We start from the raw sequence: 14693 nt of genomic DNA, 5'->3' as shown, positions 1-14693 counted from the left end.
TTTTTTTTTTTGAGACAGAGTTTCACTCTTGTTGCCCAGGCTGGAGTGCAATGGCGTGATCTCAGCTCACTGCAACCTCCGCCTCCTAGGTTCAAGTGATTCTCTAGCCTCAGCCTCCTAAGTAGCTGGGATTACAGGCACATGCCACCACACCCAGCAAATTTTTGTATTTTTAGTAGAGATGGGGTTTCACCATATTGTCTAGGCTGGTCGCGAACTCCTGACCTCAGGTGATCCACCCGCCTCGGCCTCCCAAACTGCTGGGATTATAGGCATGAGCCACACGTCTGGCAATATTTATAATATAACAGAAAAAGTGTAATACCTGACGAATTGATTTTGGGTTTGCAACGGAATGGCTATTACAATCTTTCACAATTGCAATTTGTGAAATTATCTTTAAATGGTCTTTTCTACTATACCATCTGCTGGGTATTTTTAAATATTGTAGAGATTCCCTTTCAACTGTAGGCCTAATATTTCTTTACTGATCACATCCAAAGTGTCTTGTCTTTTTTTTTTGTTTGAGACAGGGTCTCACTGTCACCCACGTGGAAGTGCAGTGGCGGAATCAGGGCTCACTGCAGCCTCAACTTCCTGGGCTCAAGTGATTCTCTGACCTCAGCCTCCCAAGTAGCTGGAACTATATGCATGTGCCACCATGCCTGGCTATGTTTTAAATTTTTTGTAGAGATGGGATCTCACTATGTTGCCCAGGCTGGTCTCAAACTCCCAGCTTCAAGCAATCCTCCTGCCTCTACCTCCCAAAGTGCTGGGATTATAGGTATGAGTCACCATGCCCAGCCTCAACACATTTTCTTCCCCCTAAAGGTTTACTTTGTGGGTTTTCTTCCTTTAATATAATCTCTAGAATCAATTCTCTAGGATCTCAGCTCTGATTCTACTCAAAGAAAAGGCTTCCAAGAAAACCCCTTTAGAAAAAAAATAAAATAAAACCTCTCTCTGAAAAAGATAAAACTGAGCAAAACCACAGAATTAATGACAGATTATATTATGATTTAGTTTGTTTACATACTTGCTTGCAAAAACCCCAGGACCTCTAGATATAGTCACCAAATAAGGATATAATTCCTTTCCATTCCACCACATGTCTTATTTTTATGATTATTCTTCTTTAATCTACTGTAGCTGGCATAACTGCCCTGAAAAAAAGTGTTTTAAAAATATAACTACCCCATGCCTCAAAAGGAAAGAAAGAGAGAGAAAGAAAAATGGAGGTAGGGAGGGAGGATAACTTATGAATATAAAGTTCTATACAAAATAGCAAGTTAATACTATAATTTGTTAGGGCTACGTCATTGATATTTTGTATAATTTATAAGGCAAGTCTCTCAATCTCCAGAAATAGTCTCCTTATCTATAAATCTTTATCATAAGAATAACAATCATAACAGAGCATTACGAGCAAGGGAGTCTACATTAATCTAACCAATTTGTCAAGAAACAAAACATGTTCATAGCATACAAAAGTACTGCATGAATAAATTAAGTTTCAGTTAGGATTACAACTCTAGGTATTTAAAGACCTGGCTGAAATTAGGGTTTGAAGTATTCTCAGAAAGAACAAATGAACCTTACTTAGACCACACAGTCACCCATTTTTTTCTTCAAGGTGAATAAAATGAACTAATAAGTTTTTCTTGTGTATCTATTAAGTGTTTGGTATTACAAGGAACACAGAAGAATTATAATACATTGCCTCTAACCTCCAGGAGTACTCCAGAGGAAGCTATTGTTGGTTCATGGTCTGATCAAATAATATAAGAAATAATAAAATGTTAGGAGTCAGAGGAGTCTCAAATAATCTAATGAAAGCGCTTATCTTACAGATCAGAAAACTGGAACACAAAAGTGATTTGTCTTACTTAGTTAACACAGATTGCTAATGACAAAGCAGGTATTAGAACTTCAATTAAGACTAGTCTGACTATAAACCCTAGGAGATATTGCCCAATGGTCTGTGTGACAAAGGAATGTTTGTTAAGTCCCACTATCTCTTTTCCACAACATGTAGTTGCATAAGGCCAGAGGAAAACTTGCCACATAGCATTTGTCTAGATATATAGGAATCTCCACACTATACGATATTGTCTAGGAAATAATTAACTTTACCCAGAGAGAGTTCTGGTCTTTACCTCTGGCCGCTAGGAGGTAATCTCTAGGTTCCTGCAATGTCTTGTGTGACAGTGATATTTACTTGAGAGCTTTGGTCACTGGATAGTCTAACAATGTGATTTATAACAGAGGCTTTGGAACACACCATATCAATTCTAACCTTGTGGAAGTGAAGACCAAAGGTAGCTGCATGGGCAGTACATAATCAGGTCTGAAATAATAACTCTGGACACCAAAGGCTGGGTGAGCTTCCCTGGTTGGTAATTCTCTGCATATTGTTATCATCACACATTGCTATGACAAGATGGTAATGTCTTCCTGAGGATGACAGAAGGTTGGTGCCTGAGACACTCCAAGACCTTGTGTTACGCTTCTCTCCCTTTAGCTGATTCTGATTTCTATCCTTTTGTTGTAAAACTATAGGCACTAGGCCAGGCACAGTGGTTCACACCTGTAATCCCAGCACTTTGGGAGGCCAAGGCGGGCAGATCACGAGGTCAGGAGATGGAGACCATCCTGGCCAACATGGTGAAACCCCGTCTCTTCTAAAAATACAAAAATTAGCTGGTCATGATGGCACGTGCCTGTAGTCCCAGTTACTCAGGAGGCTGAGACAGGAGAATTGCTTGAACCAGGGAGTCAGAGGTTGCAGTGAGCTGAAATCGCGCCACTGCATGCCAGCCTGGCGACAGAGCAAGACTGTCTCAAAACAACAACCACCACCACCACCACCACCACCAAAAAACTACAGGCAACAACAACAACAACAACAACCAAAAAACTACAGGCACTAAGTATAGCACTTCCCAGAGTTCTGTGAATTATTCTAGGAAGTTATCAAATCCAAGGGGACAGTAGGAAAACCACTGTTTGAGCCACTCGTTCAAAAAAAGAGGGTGGCCTGGGGACCTTTGAACTTGTGTCTGGTGTATGAAGTGGGAGCAGTCTTGGCTGTGCCCTGAGCCTTGAGTCTGGCAATATATTGGATATATGTTTTAAATTTTATTAGGTTTTTAAAAATACACAAAGGAATAAAAAATAAATTTTAAAACAAGGAAACTATAAACTTTTTGGATAAAGTGGCTATAGATTGTCTAATTTTTGCCTCTTCTATTTCTCTACCTTCTGCCATGTGCTCTTTTCTTTCCCCATCAGCTTCTTACACTAAATTTTAGGCTTTGGGTAATTTACACATTAGCTTGTTCCTGTTTCTCTCTTCTCTGTCTCCGGTCTACACCTGTACATACTACCTCTTCTCCATGTGCCTTCTAACTTGCTTATAAATTTGGCCTTCTGTTAGTCTCAATTTCTAGGGGTTTGGTCCTGTCTGCTCTAAATACTAATTCCTAAGTCAGGTCTTGATCCTTGTTTTCAAGTTTTCATTGTTATTTGGAAAACAATACATGGTGAGGTCCTACAAATACAGACTAATATCAGTGTGATGAGTGCTTCTAAACACAAGAAGGTTTAACAAATATAAAGCACCTGAAACTTAACAGATTCTCAATAAATATTGGTTTCCCTTTTATTTAACTATATAGTGGATTAAGATTATGCAAATCCTTAGAGAAAATAAATATCGGGAAAGAAAGATTTTGTTTATTAACAATGGAAACATTTGTTAATGATCCTAACTTTTTAAAATAGAGGCGGTCATGTTTACCATTAGGAAAATAATTCTATTTCAGTTAAAGAAACTCAAGAAAGAAACTTTAAATGATTCATATCAATCCCATAGGAAGAAGAAATTTAATCTACTGATTCAGGAAAATTTCAGAACAAAACTGAATTGCTCAGAGAGTAAACAACCAAATTATAAAAAAGCTTAAATTGTACCTGATGAAATAGTTCCATATCAATTTCAGCTTCTGACTTCCAAGAGTTTTCATCTGATTGAAATAAAAGCAGTGATATATTAAATTTTTGAACTATTTTTTTTACTCTGTAGCTATGACTATATCCATATAACAAAGTGAAAACATGCAAATACCTGTACCACAAATACGCATACTTACCAGAAACATTTTCTTGGAAAATAACTTTAGTTCCTTTCAGAAAGTTCTTGCCGATTAAAAACACTTCTTCTTCTCCTTTCACTGAACAGCTATGCAAGCTTTTCTTTAAGATTTCCGGCACTCCTGCTGGCTGAGCTGTGGAGATACATAAGCATTCTATAACAAGAACCACCAAAACTTATTTCTTACCTAAAATCAACTTGCAATCATCCAGTTCTATGAGTTGTCTTTATTGAAGGAGGAGTAATAAATATTTTTATAGTAACACAATTATCTGGAAAGGCTGTAATTCTTGCTCTACTGACATCAAGCTTGGTCATGTGACTGGTTTGGATACTCAAACGTGAACTGAAGTAATGTGCCAAGTCCAAGTGAAAGCTTTGAGAGCCATCACATGGTTTTACCAACTCAGTTGTTGTAAGCCACTGAGTTTTGTTTTGTTGTCTTCTTTTAAATTGTGTGTTATTGCAGTATCATTTAGCCTTCAGCTATTGATACAAACAAGTATCCTGTCTTTGCTAAATACAAGTTAAGCATCTCTAATCCAAAAATCTAAAATCTTTTTTTTTTTTTTTTGAGACTGAGCCTCACTCTGTCACCCAGGCTAGAGTGCAGAGGTGTGATCTCAGCTCACTGCAACCTCCGCCTCCCGGGATCAAGTGATTTTCCTGCCTCAGCCTCCTCAGTAGCTGAGATTACAGGTGCACACCACCATGCCCAGCTAATTTTTGTATTTTTAGTAGAGACGGGGTTTCACCATGTTGGTCAGGCTGGTCTCGAACCTTGTGATTCGCCCACCTCGGCCTCCCAAAGTGCTAGGATTCAGGCATGAGCCACCATGCCCAGCCAAAAATCTAAAATCTTAAATGCTCCAAAATCCAAAACTTTTTGAGTGCCAATACAATGCTCAAAAATTTACACACCTGGGCCGGGTGCAGTGGTTCACACCTGTAATCCCAGCACTTTGGGAGGCTAAGGTTGAAGGATCACTTGAGCCTAGGAGTTCGAGACCAGCCTGGGCAATAGTGAGACCTTGTCTCTACAAAAAAAATCAAAAAAATTAGCTGGGCGTGATAGTATGCACGTGCAATTCCCAGCTACTTAGGAGGCTGGGGTGGGAGGATCACTTAAATCCCAGAGGTCGAGGCTGCAGTGAGTCATGATTGCACCACTGTTAAGTACTTATGTGTGAAGAAATATTAGAAAAGGATTGCTTATTGGTAGCATATAAATTCAGAGTCGGGTGAAACCCTGCTTCTACTAAAAATACAAAAAATTAGCTGGGCGTGGTGATGGGTGCTTGTAATCCCAGCTACTTGGGAGGCTGAGGCAGGAGAATCTCTTGAACCCAGGAGGTGGAGGTTGCTGTGAGCCAAGATCGTGCCACTGCACTCCAGCCTGGGTGACAGAGCAAGACTTTGTCTCAAAAAAATAAAAAATAGAACAAATAAAAATAAAAACAAATTCAGAGTCAGGAATGATGCTGATGCCAAACAGGTTATTTACAAAGATTGTTTACAAAGGTGGCTGAAACAGTGACACCTTTGCTTTTTGAAACTTTGATACATAAAATTATTTAAAATATTATGTAAAATTACCTTCAAGCTATGTGTATAGCTGTATATGAAACATAAATGAATTCTGTGTTTACACTTGGGTACCATTCCCATGAAACCTCATTATATATATGCAAAGAAATTCAAAGTCCAAAGAAATTCAAAACCTGAAACACTTCAGGCCCTACGCATTTAAGATAAGAGATATTTAACCTGTTTGTATATGATAAATGACATTTTCAACAATGCTGGGGAGTTTAAAAGAAATTGTGAATGTATAAACAAATACACTGGCCCAGTGAGGTGGTTCACGCCTGTAATCCCAATACTTTGGGAGACCGAGGCGGGCAGATCACCTGAGATCAGGAGTTCGAGTTGGTCAGCCTGGCCAACATGGTGAAAACCCATCTTTACTAAAAATACAAAAAATTAGCTGGGTGTGCTGGCACATGCTTGTAATCCCAGCTACTCGGGAGGCTGAGGCAGGAGAATCGGTTGAACTCAGGAGGCAGAGGTTGCAGTGACCCGTGATCATGCCACTGCACCCCAGCCTGGGCAACAAAAGTGAAACCCTGTCTAAAAAAGGAAACAAACAAAAAACAACAACAACAAAAAAACAAGTATTATCTAGAACCTATAGGGTAAATGTGTGAACAGAATGGAAAGGGTTATTGGTCATACATTGACAATTATATACCCTTTTAAATGAAGAATTAACTAAATCAGTTTATTTAAAGGTAACTTTTTGGAGTAACAGGAAATAGATACTTGTTTTTAAAAAACATTCCAGAAACATATGGTATATCTTGTTCTGATAAGAAAATAAAAGGTATAAAATTACATTAATATATTGTATTACCAAAATGAAATGTAAAGCGTATACCCTTTCCCTCCATTTTCAAATACTGTGTGGAAATTCCACTTCACTGATTACTGGTAAAACTTTTTCCCATATCTCATTTTTTTAATTTATGTGTTAAAGGCATAAGACAGCCAAATGAGGCCCCAAGGTTTAGAATATATTTATCTTGTACATGTTCATATTTACATTACAGAAAGAACTAGTCTGTTACTTTCAAGATAATTTAACTTTTGGCCTTTTAAAAGGTCCTTTCTTTAAAGTTTAAGAGATGGGTCCCCAACAGACGCCATACTAAACAGAACTAAAGTCAAGATTATTTAAGCATTAACTGTTTTATTTTTAAGTTATTTATTTATTTATCTATTTATTTGAGACGGAGTTTTGTTCTTGTTGCCCAGGCTGGAGTGCAATGGCGCAGTCTTGGCTAACCGCAACCTCCACCTCCCAGGTTTAAGCAATTCTCCTGCCTCATCCTCCCGAGTAGCTGGGATTACAGGCATGCACCATCACGCCAGGCTAACTTTGTATTTTTAGTAGAGATGGGTTTTCTCCATGTTGCTCAGGCTGGTCTCGATCTCCTGACCTCAGGTAATGGGCCCACCTTTGCCTCCCAAAGTGCTGGGATTACAGGCGTGAGCCACTGCGCCCGGCCAAGTTATTTATAAGCTGACTCTTGAAAAGAATAATGCTTAAAAATTACTTGAAAGGAATAATGCTTAAAAATTAGAACATACAAAAAAGAAACCACCTTTTTGGTATTATAAAAACTGTGTGCTTTTAGATGCTTTTCAACTAGCAGTCTTAAAAATAAAGTTGAGGCCGGGCGCAGTGGCTCACGCCTGTAATCCCAGCACCCTGAGAGGCCGAGGTGGGCGGATCACGAGGTCAGGAGATTGAGACCATCCTGGCTAACATAGTGAAACCCCGTTTCTACTAAAAAATACCAAAAATTAGCCGGGCGTGGTGATGGGCGCCTGTAGTCCCAGCTACTCGGGAGGCTGAGGCAGGAGAATGGAGTGAACCCGGGAGGTGGAGCTTGCAGGGAGCCGGGATCGCCACTGCACTCCAGCCTGGGTGACAGAGCGAGACTCCGTCTCAAAAAATAAATAAATAAATAAATAAATAAAGTTGAAAAAAATAATGAATATCTGAATACTGAAAAATAAGTAAGCAAATATTTCAACCTGTCAAGAGAATAAAGCCTTGTAATAATGTCTAGTAGAAGGACATATTTAATAGAATATTTTAGAGTATAACGCCTACATCTGATTATGTAAATTACTAATCCTGTCCAAAATTTTAAGAGAGGGATAGTTTGCTTAACAATACCATCCTTTCCCCATAGCTGTGGGATACGTAGAAATAGGGGAAGGAGAAAATTCTTAAATTCAGAGTCATATTTAATTTAGTAACCATAAGATAAAATCTAATATATATTACATGTAAGAAGGCCATGATTAATTTTGTCCTATTAAAAACTACTGTAGAAGGGTAGATATGAAAATTTTTTCTTTTTTCTTTTTTAGAGACAGGATCAATAAGACCTCACTCTGTTGCCCAGGCTGGAGTGCAGTGGTGCCACCATAGCTCACTGTATCCTTCAACTCTTGGGCTCAAATAATCCTCCCATCATAGCCTCTCAAGTAGCTGGGTCTACAGGGACATGCCACCATGCCCAGCTAACTTAAAACATTTTTTTGTGTGTGGAGATGGGCTCTTGCTACGTTGTCCAGGCTGGTTTCGAACTCCTGGCTTCAAGCAATCTTCCTACCTCGCCCTCCCAAAGTGCTGGTATTACAGGCGTGTACAACTGCACCTGGCCTTTTTTTTTTTTTTTTTTAAGAGATGGGTTTGAATCCCAGGCTGGATTCAAACTCCTGGGCTCAAGTGATTCTCCTTCCTTAGCCTCCCAAGTAGCTGGGACTACAGGTGCGTGCCACTGCACCTGGCTGAAAATTGATATTCTTAATTTGATATAACACAACAAAATAATATAAACATACATACCAAAACAAAAAACATATACACCTATATTGTCTGGAGAACACGAAAGATGTTAAGAATGTAAAAAGGGATGATCTTCTATCCCCTTAAAAACAAAAAGACAAAGGATCCAATGGCCATTGTTAAACCAATAATTAGAAGTAATTTTTTTAAAGCCACAAGGCACTGCATGAATCCTGATATTAGAAATTTTTTCCACTGAGTATCTATAGAAGGAAGATCAAGTATCTGTTTCCTCTTCTCCCTTCCAACTCTGTTACCTTTTGGCCCCTTTCCTTTTCTACCTCTCTCTCTTCCTGTTTCCTTCTATCTCCCATTCCAATCCCAACTCTTCGCACTAACCAATTTCCTTTTTACCTCTCATTTTACTGCAACTGCTTAAAGCTGCCAAAACGTTTATATTCATGGAAATAAATACAAGCCAGAAACTTAAAATGGAACATTTTAATTTTTTTAAATAAAAAGATTTTTGGGGTCCTGTGTTTTACTGTAGATCACTTTTATGTTTATTCTTCTTTTCCTCCCATATCCAGCCCTCAAAGTCGCAAGTTCAAGCATCAAGCTTCCTAAGTGGTCAGGATAAAATTCAAATTATTTTGCTGAATACACAAGTCTCTTTATGAAAGAGGTGTTGTCTACCTCTGTAACCTCAAATCTTACCCATCACGTATATCTTTTTGTTCCAATCACATCAAACTCTTTTTATTTCCCCCAAAAGAATCATACCCTTTCAGGGAGCATATTTATACATGAATCCCTCTGCCCAGAATGACTATAGAAGGGTAGATATGAAAAATTTTCAAGTAAATCCCATTTTACTTGTTTTACTTCTATTTGTGTTTTAAGACAAGACAGAACAAGTTCTACCATCTCTGAGCAGTCTGAATTAGATGCTCTATGTTTCCACTGTACTTTATTCACACAGCTACTGTGCAGTATAGTATCTTTATATAACTTTATATTACAATTGGAAGCTTATATAATTTTTATATATAATTAAAAAAATAGAGACAGGGTCTTGCTTTGTTCCCCAAGCTAATCTGAAACTCCTGGGCTCAAGCGATCCCCCTGCCTTGGCCTCCCAAAGTGCTCCGATTACAGGTGTGAGCTCCCACACCTGGCCTATATACAATTTTATATACACATATATGGAAGTTAATATAATTTTATAGTAAAATTGGACATTTACTTGCCTGATTTTTCCCCTAGCCTGCTAAACTGTAAGCTCCTTAAACTATAATCTTTAATTTCAGAGTTAGGCACACTGTAACTATCCATTGAATTATCTATGAAGCTTTCCAAAAACAAACCATCAATTGGCGTGTCTTTTTGTTTGTTTTAAAGCACTACAGGTGACTCGAACCTACACCCAGGATTGAGAACAACTGCATTTAATTTATGTTGACTAAATAAGTGACTGAATGAGCAATGAGGCATATTTTGTTATCAGAACACAATAAAAGTTTTTTAAAAAAAAGCACTCAACTGAACAATTTCTTTTTTTTTTTTTTTTTTTTTTTTTTAGAGACTGGGTCTCTTGTACAGGCTGGAGTGCAGTGGTGTGATCACAGCTCACTGCTATCTCAAAACTCCTGGGCTCACGTGAGCCTTCTGCCTCAGCCTCCTGAGTAGCTGGGACTACAGGGCACATGCCATCATGCCTGGCTTTTTTTTTTTTTTAATTTTTGTAGAGACAGGGTCTCTCATTATGTTGTTCAATACACTTCCATTTTAAGTTTCTGGCTTGTGGTAGTTTCCATGAATATAAACTTTTTGGCAGGTTTAAACAGCTGGAGTAAAATGAGAGGTGAAAACAAAGTTGGTTAGTAAGAAGAGCTGGGATTGGAATGGGAGACAGAAGGAAACAAGAAGAGAGACCAGCCTCGGCTGGTCTCAAACTCCTGACCTCAAGCGATCCTCCTGCCTTGGCCTCTCAAAGTGCTGGTATTACAAGCATGAGCCACCGTATTCAGCCTTCTTCTAAAAAAAAAAAAAAAAAAAAAAGGGTGGTGGGGGGTGCTGGGAGCAGTGGGCAGATCATTTGAGGTCAGGAGTTCAAGACCAGCCTGGCCAACAGGGTGAAACCCCACCTCTACTAAAAATACAAAAATTAGCCAGGTGCTAGTGGCACACACCTGTAATCCCAGCTACTCGGGAGGCTGAGGCAGGAGAATCACTTGAGCCTGGGAGGTGGAGGTTGCCGTGAGCGGAGATCACACCATTGCACTCCAGCCTGGGCAACAAGCAAAACTCCGTCTCAAAAAAGAAAAAAAAAAAAAAAAAGAGAGAGGCGTGAAAAGGAAAATTTTTCCTATTTATTACCTATAACAATAATCATTAGACAGAAACTACAATTATGGTGAGACATATATAACAACATAATTGAATTTACACACACAAACACGCACACATCATTTTCTATCCATGTCAAGGTTAGTGATAAGAATTGAATTTCCTACTCCCAACACTATACTATAATATTATAATTAGTAATCGAAACTTCTGACATGTTGTTATTTGCAAAGTTCTGCTTACCTTACTCATGTTCTAACACAAAACAGTTAGAACCATAGCAATTTACCACACAGTGAAGATGCTTAGAAAACGCTTTCACTTTGTAATTTACTTCTGATAACCAGCTCAAATTATTTTTTTTTTTGAGACAGTCGCAGTCTGCCTCCCAGGCTGGAGTGCAGTGGCATGCTCAAGGCTCACTGCAGCCTTGACCTCCTAGGGCTCAAGTGATCCTCTTGCCTCATCTTCCCGAGTAGCTGAAACTACAGGCACAAGCCATCACACCCAACTTATTATATATATTTTTTTATTTTGTAGAGAAAGGATTTGCACTGCATTGCCCAGGCTGGTCTTAAACTCCTGGGCTGAAGTGATCCTCCCACCTTGGCCTCCCAAAGTGCTGGGATTACAGGTGTGAGCCACCATGCCTGGCCCAAATTACTTTTTAAATCAGCATATTATGATAATAGGAAACTACAAAATGTTCCACATCTTTTGAATTGTATCCCAATTATTCACCTCTAGTTCAGTCTAGAAAATCTGACTACTGCTTTTAAAATATTTCAAATTTTGCATGATCACAAGCCAGAGTATGTGAAATATCTAAAATTTAGAGATGTCTAAAAGATTAACAGAAAATGAAAGTAACTCCATATGTTTAGTATCTCCATATCTTCTTACTTACTACACAAAATTGGAGAAGAGGGTGTTTGCAGTGTCAAAGTGGAGCCATCTTTCCTCGTGATATTAACTCGAAAAACCAATCTGGCACGAGTGCTTTTTTTCTTGGAACCAGCAATTCCTATTCTGGCTTCGACATCAGCATTCCTCAATTTCAATATCCCTACGCAGTCCACCCTAATACAGAAAAAAATATATAAAGGGACATTTTGTTGTATAAATAGTATAATGTTCTTAATCAACAAGTTTGTTTTTAAAATTTTGCTTATCTATTAATTCTGTGAATATGTAATAAAGTTACAAAGTTCCAAGTTCAAAAAGTACAAAAGGGTAAATTCTAAACATTCACCACTGTTCCTAATCCTGTCAATCTTTTGCTTATAATAATAAAAAGTAAAAAAAATAAAATCACTATTTTAAAATCTGAACATAAATAATGGCTTATAAGAGATCTTTTTTTTTGAGATGGAGTCTCACTGTCACCCAGGCTGGAGTGCAGTGGTGTGATCTCAGCTCACTGCAACCTCTGTCTGCTGGGGTTCAAGGGATTCTTCTGCCTCAGCCTCCTGAGTAGATGGGATTACAGGTGGCCGCCACCATGCCCAGCTATTTTTTGTATTTTTAGTAAAGATGGGATTACACCATGTTGGCCAGGCTGGTCTTGAACTCCTGTCCTCAAGTGATCCACCCACCTTGGCCTCCCAAAGTGCTGGGATTACAGGCATGAGCCACCTGGTACCTGGCCAGAGACCTTTTTTTAAAAAAAATAAAAATAAAAAAATACATTTAGTCTCTTTCTTTACAGAGCTAATTCAGAAAACAGATAAAATGGATTTTACTTTTAAAAAATTAGCTGCCTCCAGAAGGATGGAATATTAGCCACTAAAAAGTATGTTACCACATTGAATGATATGTGAAAAATGCTCATGATATGTTAAGTAAAAAGCAGATTACAAAACAATGGGTACAGTATTTTCTCAATTTTGTCCAAGAAAGACTGGGAAGATACACATTAAAATAGTGGTTATTTCCAGGAAGTTGGTTTTTATTTATTTTTATATATATATATATATATATATTTTTTTTTGAGACAGAGTCTTGCTCTGTAACCCAGGCCTGAGTGCAATGGCGCTACCTCAGCTCACTACAACCTCTGCCTCCTGGGTTCAGGTAATTCTCATGCCTCAGCCTCCTGAGTAGCTGGGATTACAGGCACGCACCATCACCCCAGCTCACTTTTGTATTTTTAGTACAGTCGGAGTCTTACTATGTTGCCTAGGTTGGTCTCGAACTCCTGGCTCAAGAGATCCGCCCACCTCAGCCTCCCAAAGTGTTGGGATTACAAGCATGAGCCACTGTGCCAGGCTGGAAGTTGGTTTTTAAAGGGCATGTTTTTAGCTTTTTTTACCCTGTGTTTTCAACTTTTTTTTTTTTTGAGACAGAGTTTCGCTCTCGTTGCCCAGGCTAGAGCGCAATGTTGCAATCTCAGCTCACTGCAGCCTCTGCCTCCAGGGTTCCAGCGATTCTCCTGCCTCAGCCTCTCAAGTAGCTGGCACTACAGGCATGCACCACCACTCCTGGCTAATTTCTATATTTTTAGTAGAGATGGGGTTTCGCCATGTTGGCCAGACTGGTCTCAAAGTCCTGGCCTCAGATGATCTGCATGCCTCAGCTTTCCAAAGTATTGGGATTACAGGCATAAGCCACCACGCCTGGCCTGTTTTCAACTTTCTTATATTGAATAAATACTATTTTTACAATCAGTAAATTCTCTCCTTTCCTCCTCTACTATATGTATTTATTTATTTATTTTACTTTATTTATTTATTTTTTTTGAGACAAGTCTCGCCCTGTCGACCAGCCTGGAGTGCAGTGGCGCAATCTTGGCTCACTGCAAGCTCCGCCTCCCGGGTTCACGCCATTCTCCTGCCTCAGCCTCCAGAGTAGCTGGAACTACAGGCGCCCACCACCACACCTGGCTAATTTTTTGTATTTTTAGTAGAGATGGGGTTTCACCATGTTAGCCAGGATGGTCTCGATCTCCTGACCTCGTGATCTGCCTGCCTCGGCCTCCCAAAGTGCTGGGATTACAGGCGTGAGCCACTGCACCCGGCCTATATGTATTTATTTTTATAATTGTCTTTTTTTTTTTTGAGATGGAGTCTTGCTCTGTCGCCCAGGCTGGAGTGTAGTGGCATGATCTCAGCTCACTGCAACTTCCACCTCCTGGCTTCGAGCAATTCTCTGCTTCGGCCTCCCAAGTAGCTTGGATTACAGGCACCCGACACCACACCCGGCTAATTTTTTGTATTTTTAGTAGAGACAGGGTTTCACCATCTTGGCCAGGCTGGTCTTGAACTCCTGACTTAGTGATCCACCTGCCTCGGCCTCCCAAAGTGCTGGGATTACAGGTGTAAGCCACCGAGTGCCCAGCCCCTTTTTTTGTAATTTTCAAAAGTTACAAGTTAAAAAATATTTATGAGGCCAGGCGCGGTGGCTCACGCCTGTAATCCTAGCACTTTGGGAGCCTGAGGTGGGCGGATCATTTGAGGTCAGGAGTTCGACACCAGCTTGACCTACATAGTGAAACCCCGTCTCTATTAAAATACAAAAATTAGCCAGGTACGATGGTAGGCGCCTGTAATCCAAGCTACTCAGTAGGCTGAGGGAGGAGAATTGCTTGAACCCAGGAGATGGAGGTTGCAGTGAGCCGAGATCGCGCCACTACACTGCAGCTTGGGCAACAAAGCAAGACTCCCTCTCCAAAAAAAAAAAAATTTACAAAATATTTCTCAAAATGTCTTTTCCAACTAACCTTTTACCAATCTATTTAAAATGGCTTTCAAAAGGAAAACTGAAAACCAAGTAAAGTCTTTAGCAACTACCCAATATACAAATAATTACAACATAGGTCTACCCCACGCC

At 39.4% G+C, this 14693-nt stretch overlaps 1 protein-coding gene across 8 annotated transcripts in view; it reads right to left on the bottom strand.

Moving 5' to 3' along the window:
• The window catches only part of NFAT5 (nuclear factor of activated T cells 5), a 143020-nt gene that overhangs the window by 31137 nt on the left and 97190 nt on the right, over positions 1-14693 (bottom strand). For all 8 annotated transcript variants that reach the window (XM_054454144.2, XM_054454149.2, XM_054454145.2 and 5 more), the window contains 3 exons: positions 11773-11945; positions 4152-4286; positions 3973-4025 (listed from right to left, as the gene is read on the bottom strand). In XM_054454144.2, the coding sequence (XP_054310119.1) occupies positions 3973-4025; positions 4152-4286; positions 11773-11945 (361 nt within the window). The remainder of the gene's footprint in view (positions 1-3972; positions 4026-4151; positions 4287-11772; positions 11946-14693) is intronic.

The sequence above is a fragment of the Pongo pygmaeus genome, chromosome 18, assembly GCF_028885625.2.
Source record: "Pongo pygmaeus isolate AG05252 chromosome 18, NHGRI_mPonPyg2-v2.0_pri, whole genome shotgun sequence".
NCBI lineage: Eukaryota > Metazoa > Chordata > Mammalia > Primates > Hominidae > Pongo > Pongo pygmaeus.
The sequence above is the reverse complement of the archived record's forward strand: the minus strand, read 5'-3'. Positions and strand labels throughout refer to the sequence as shown.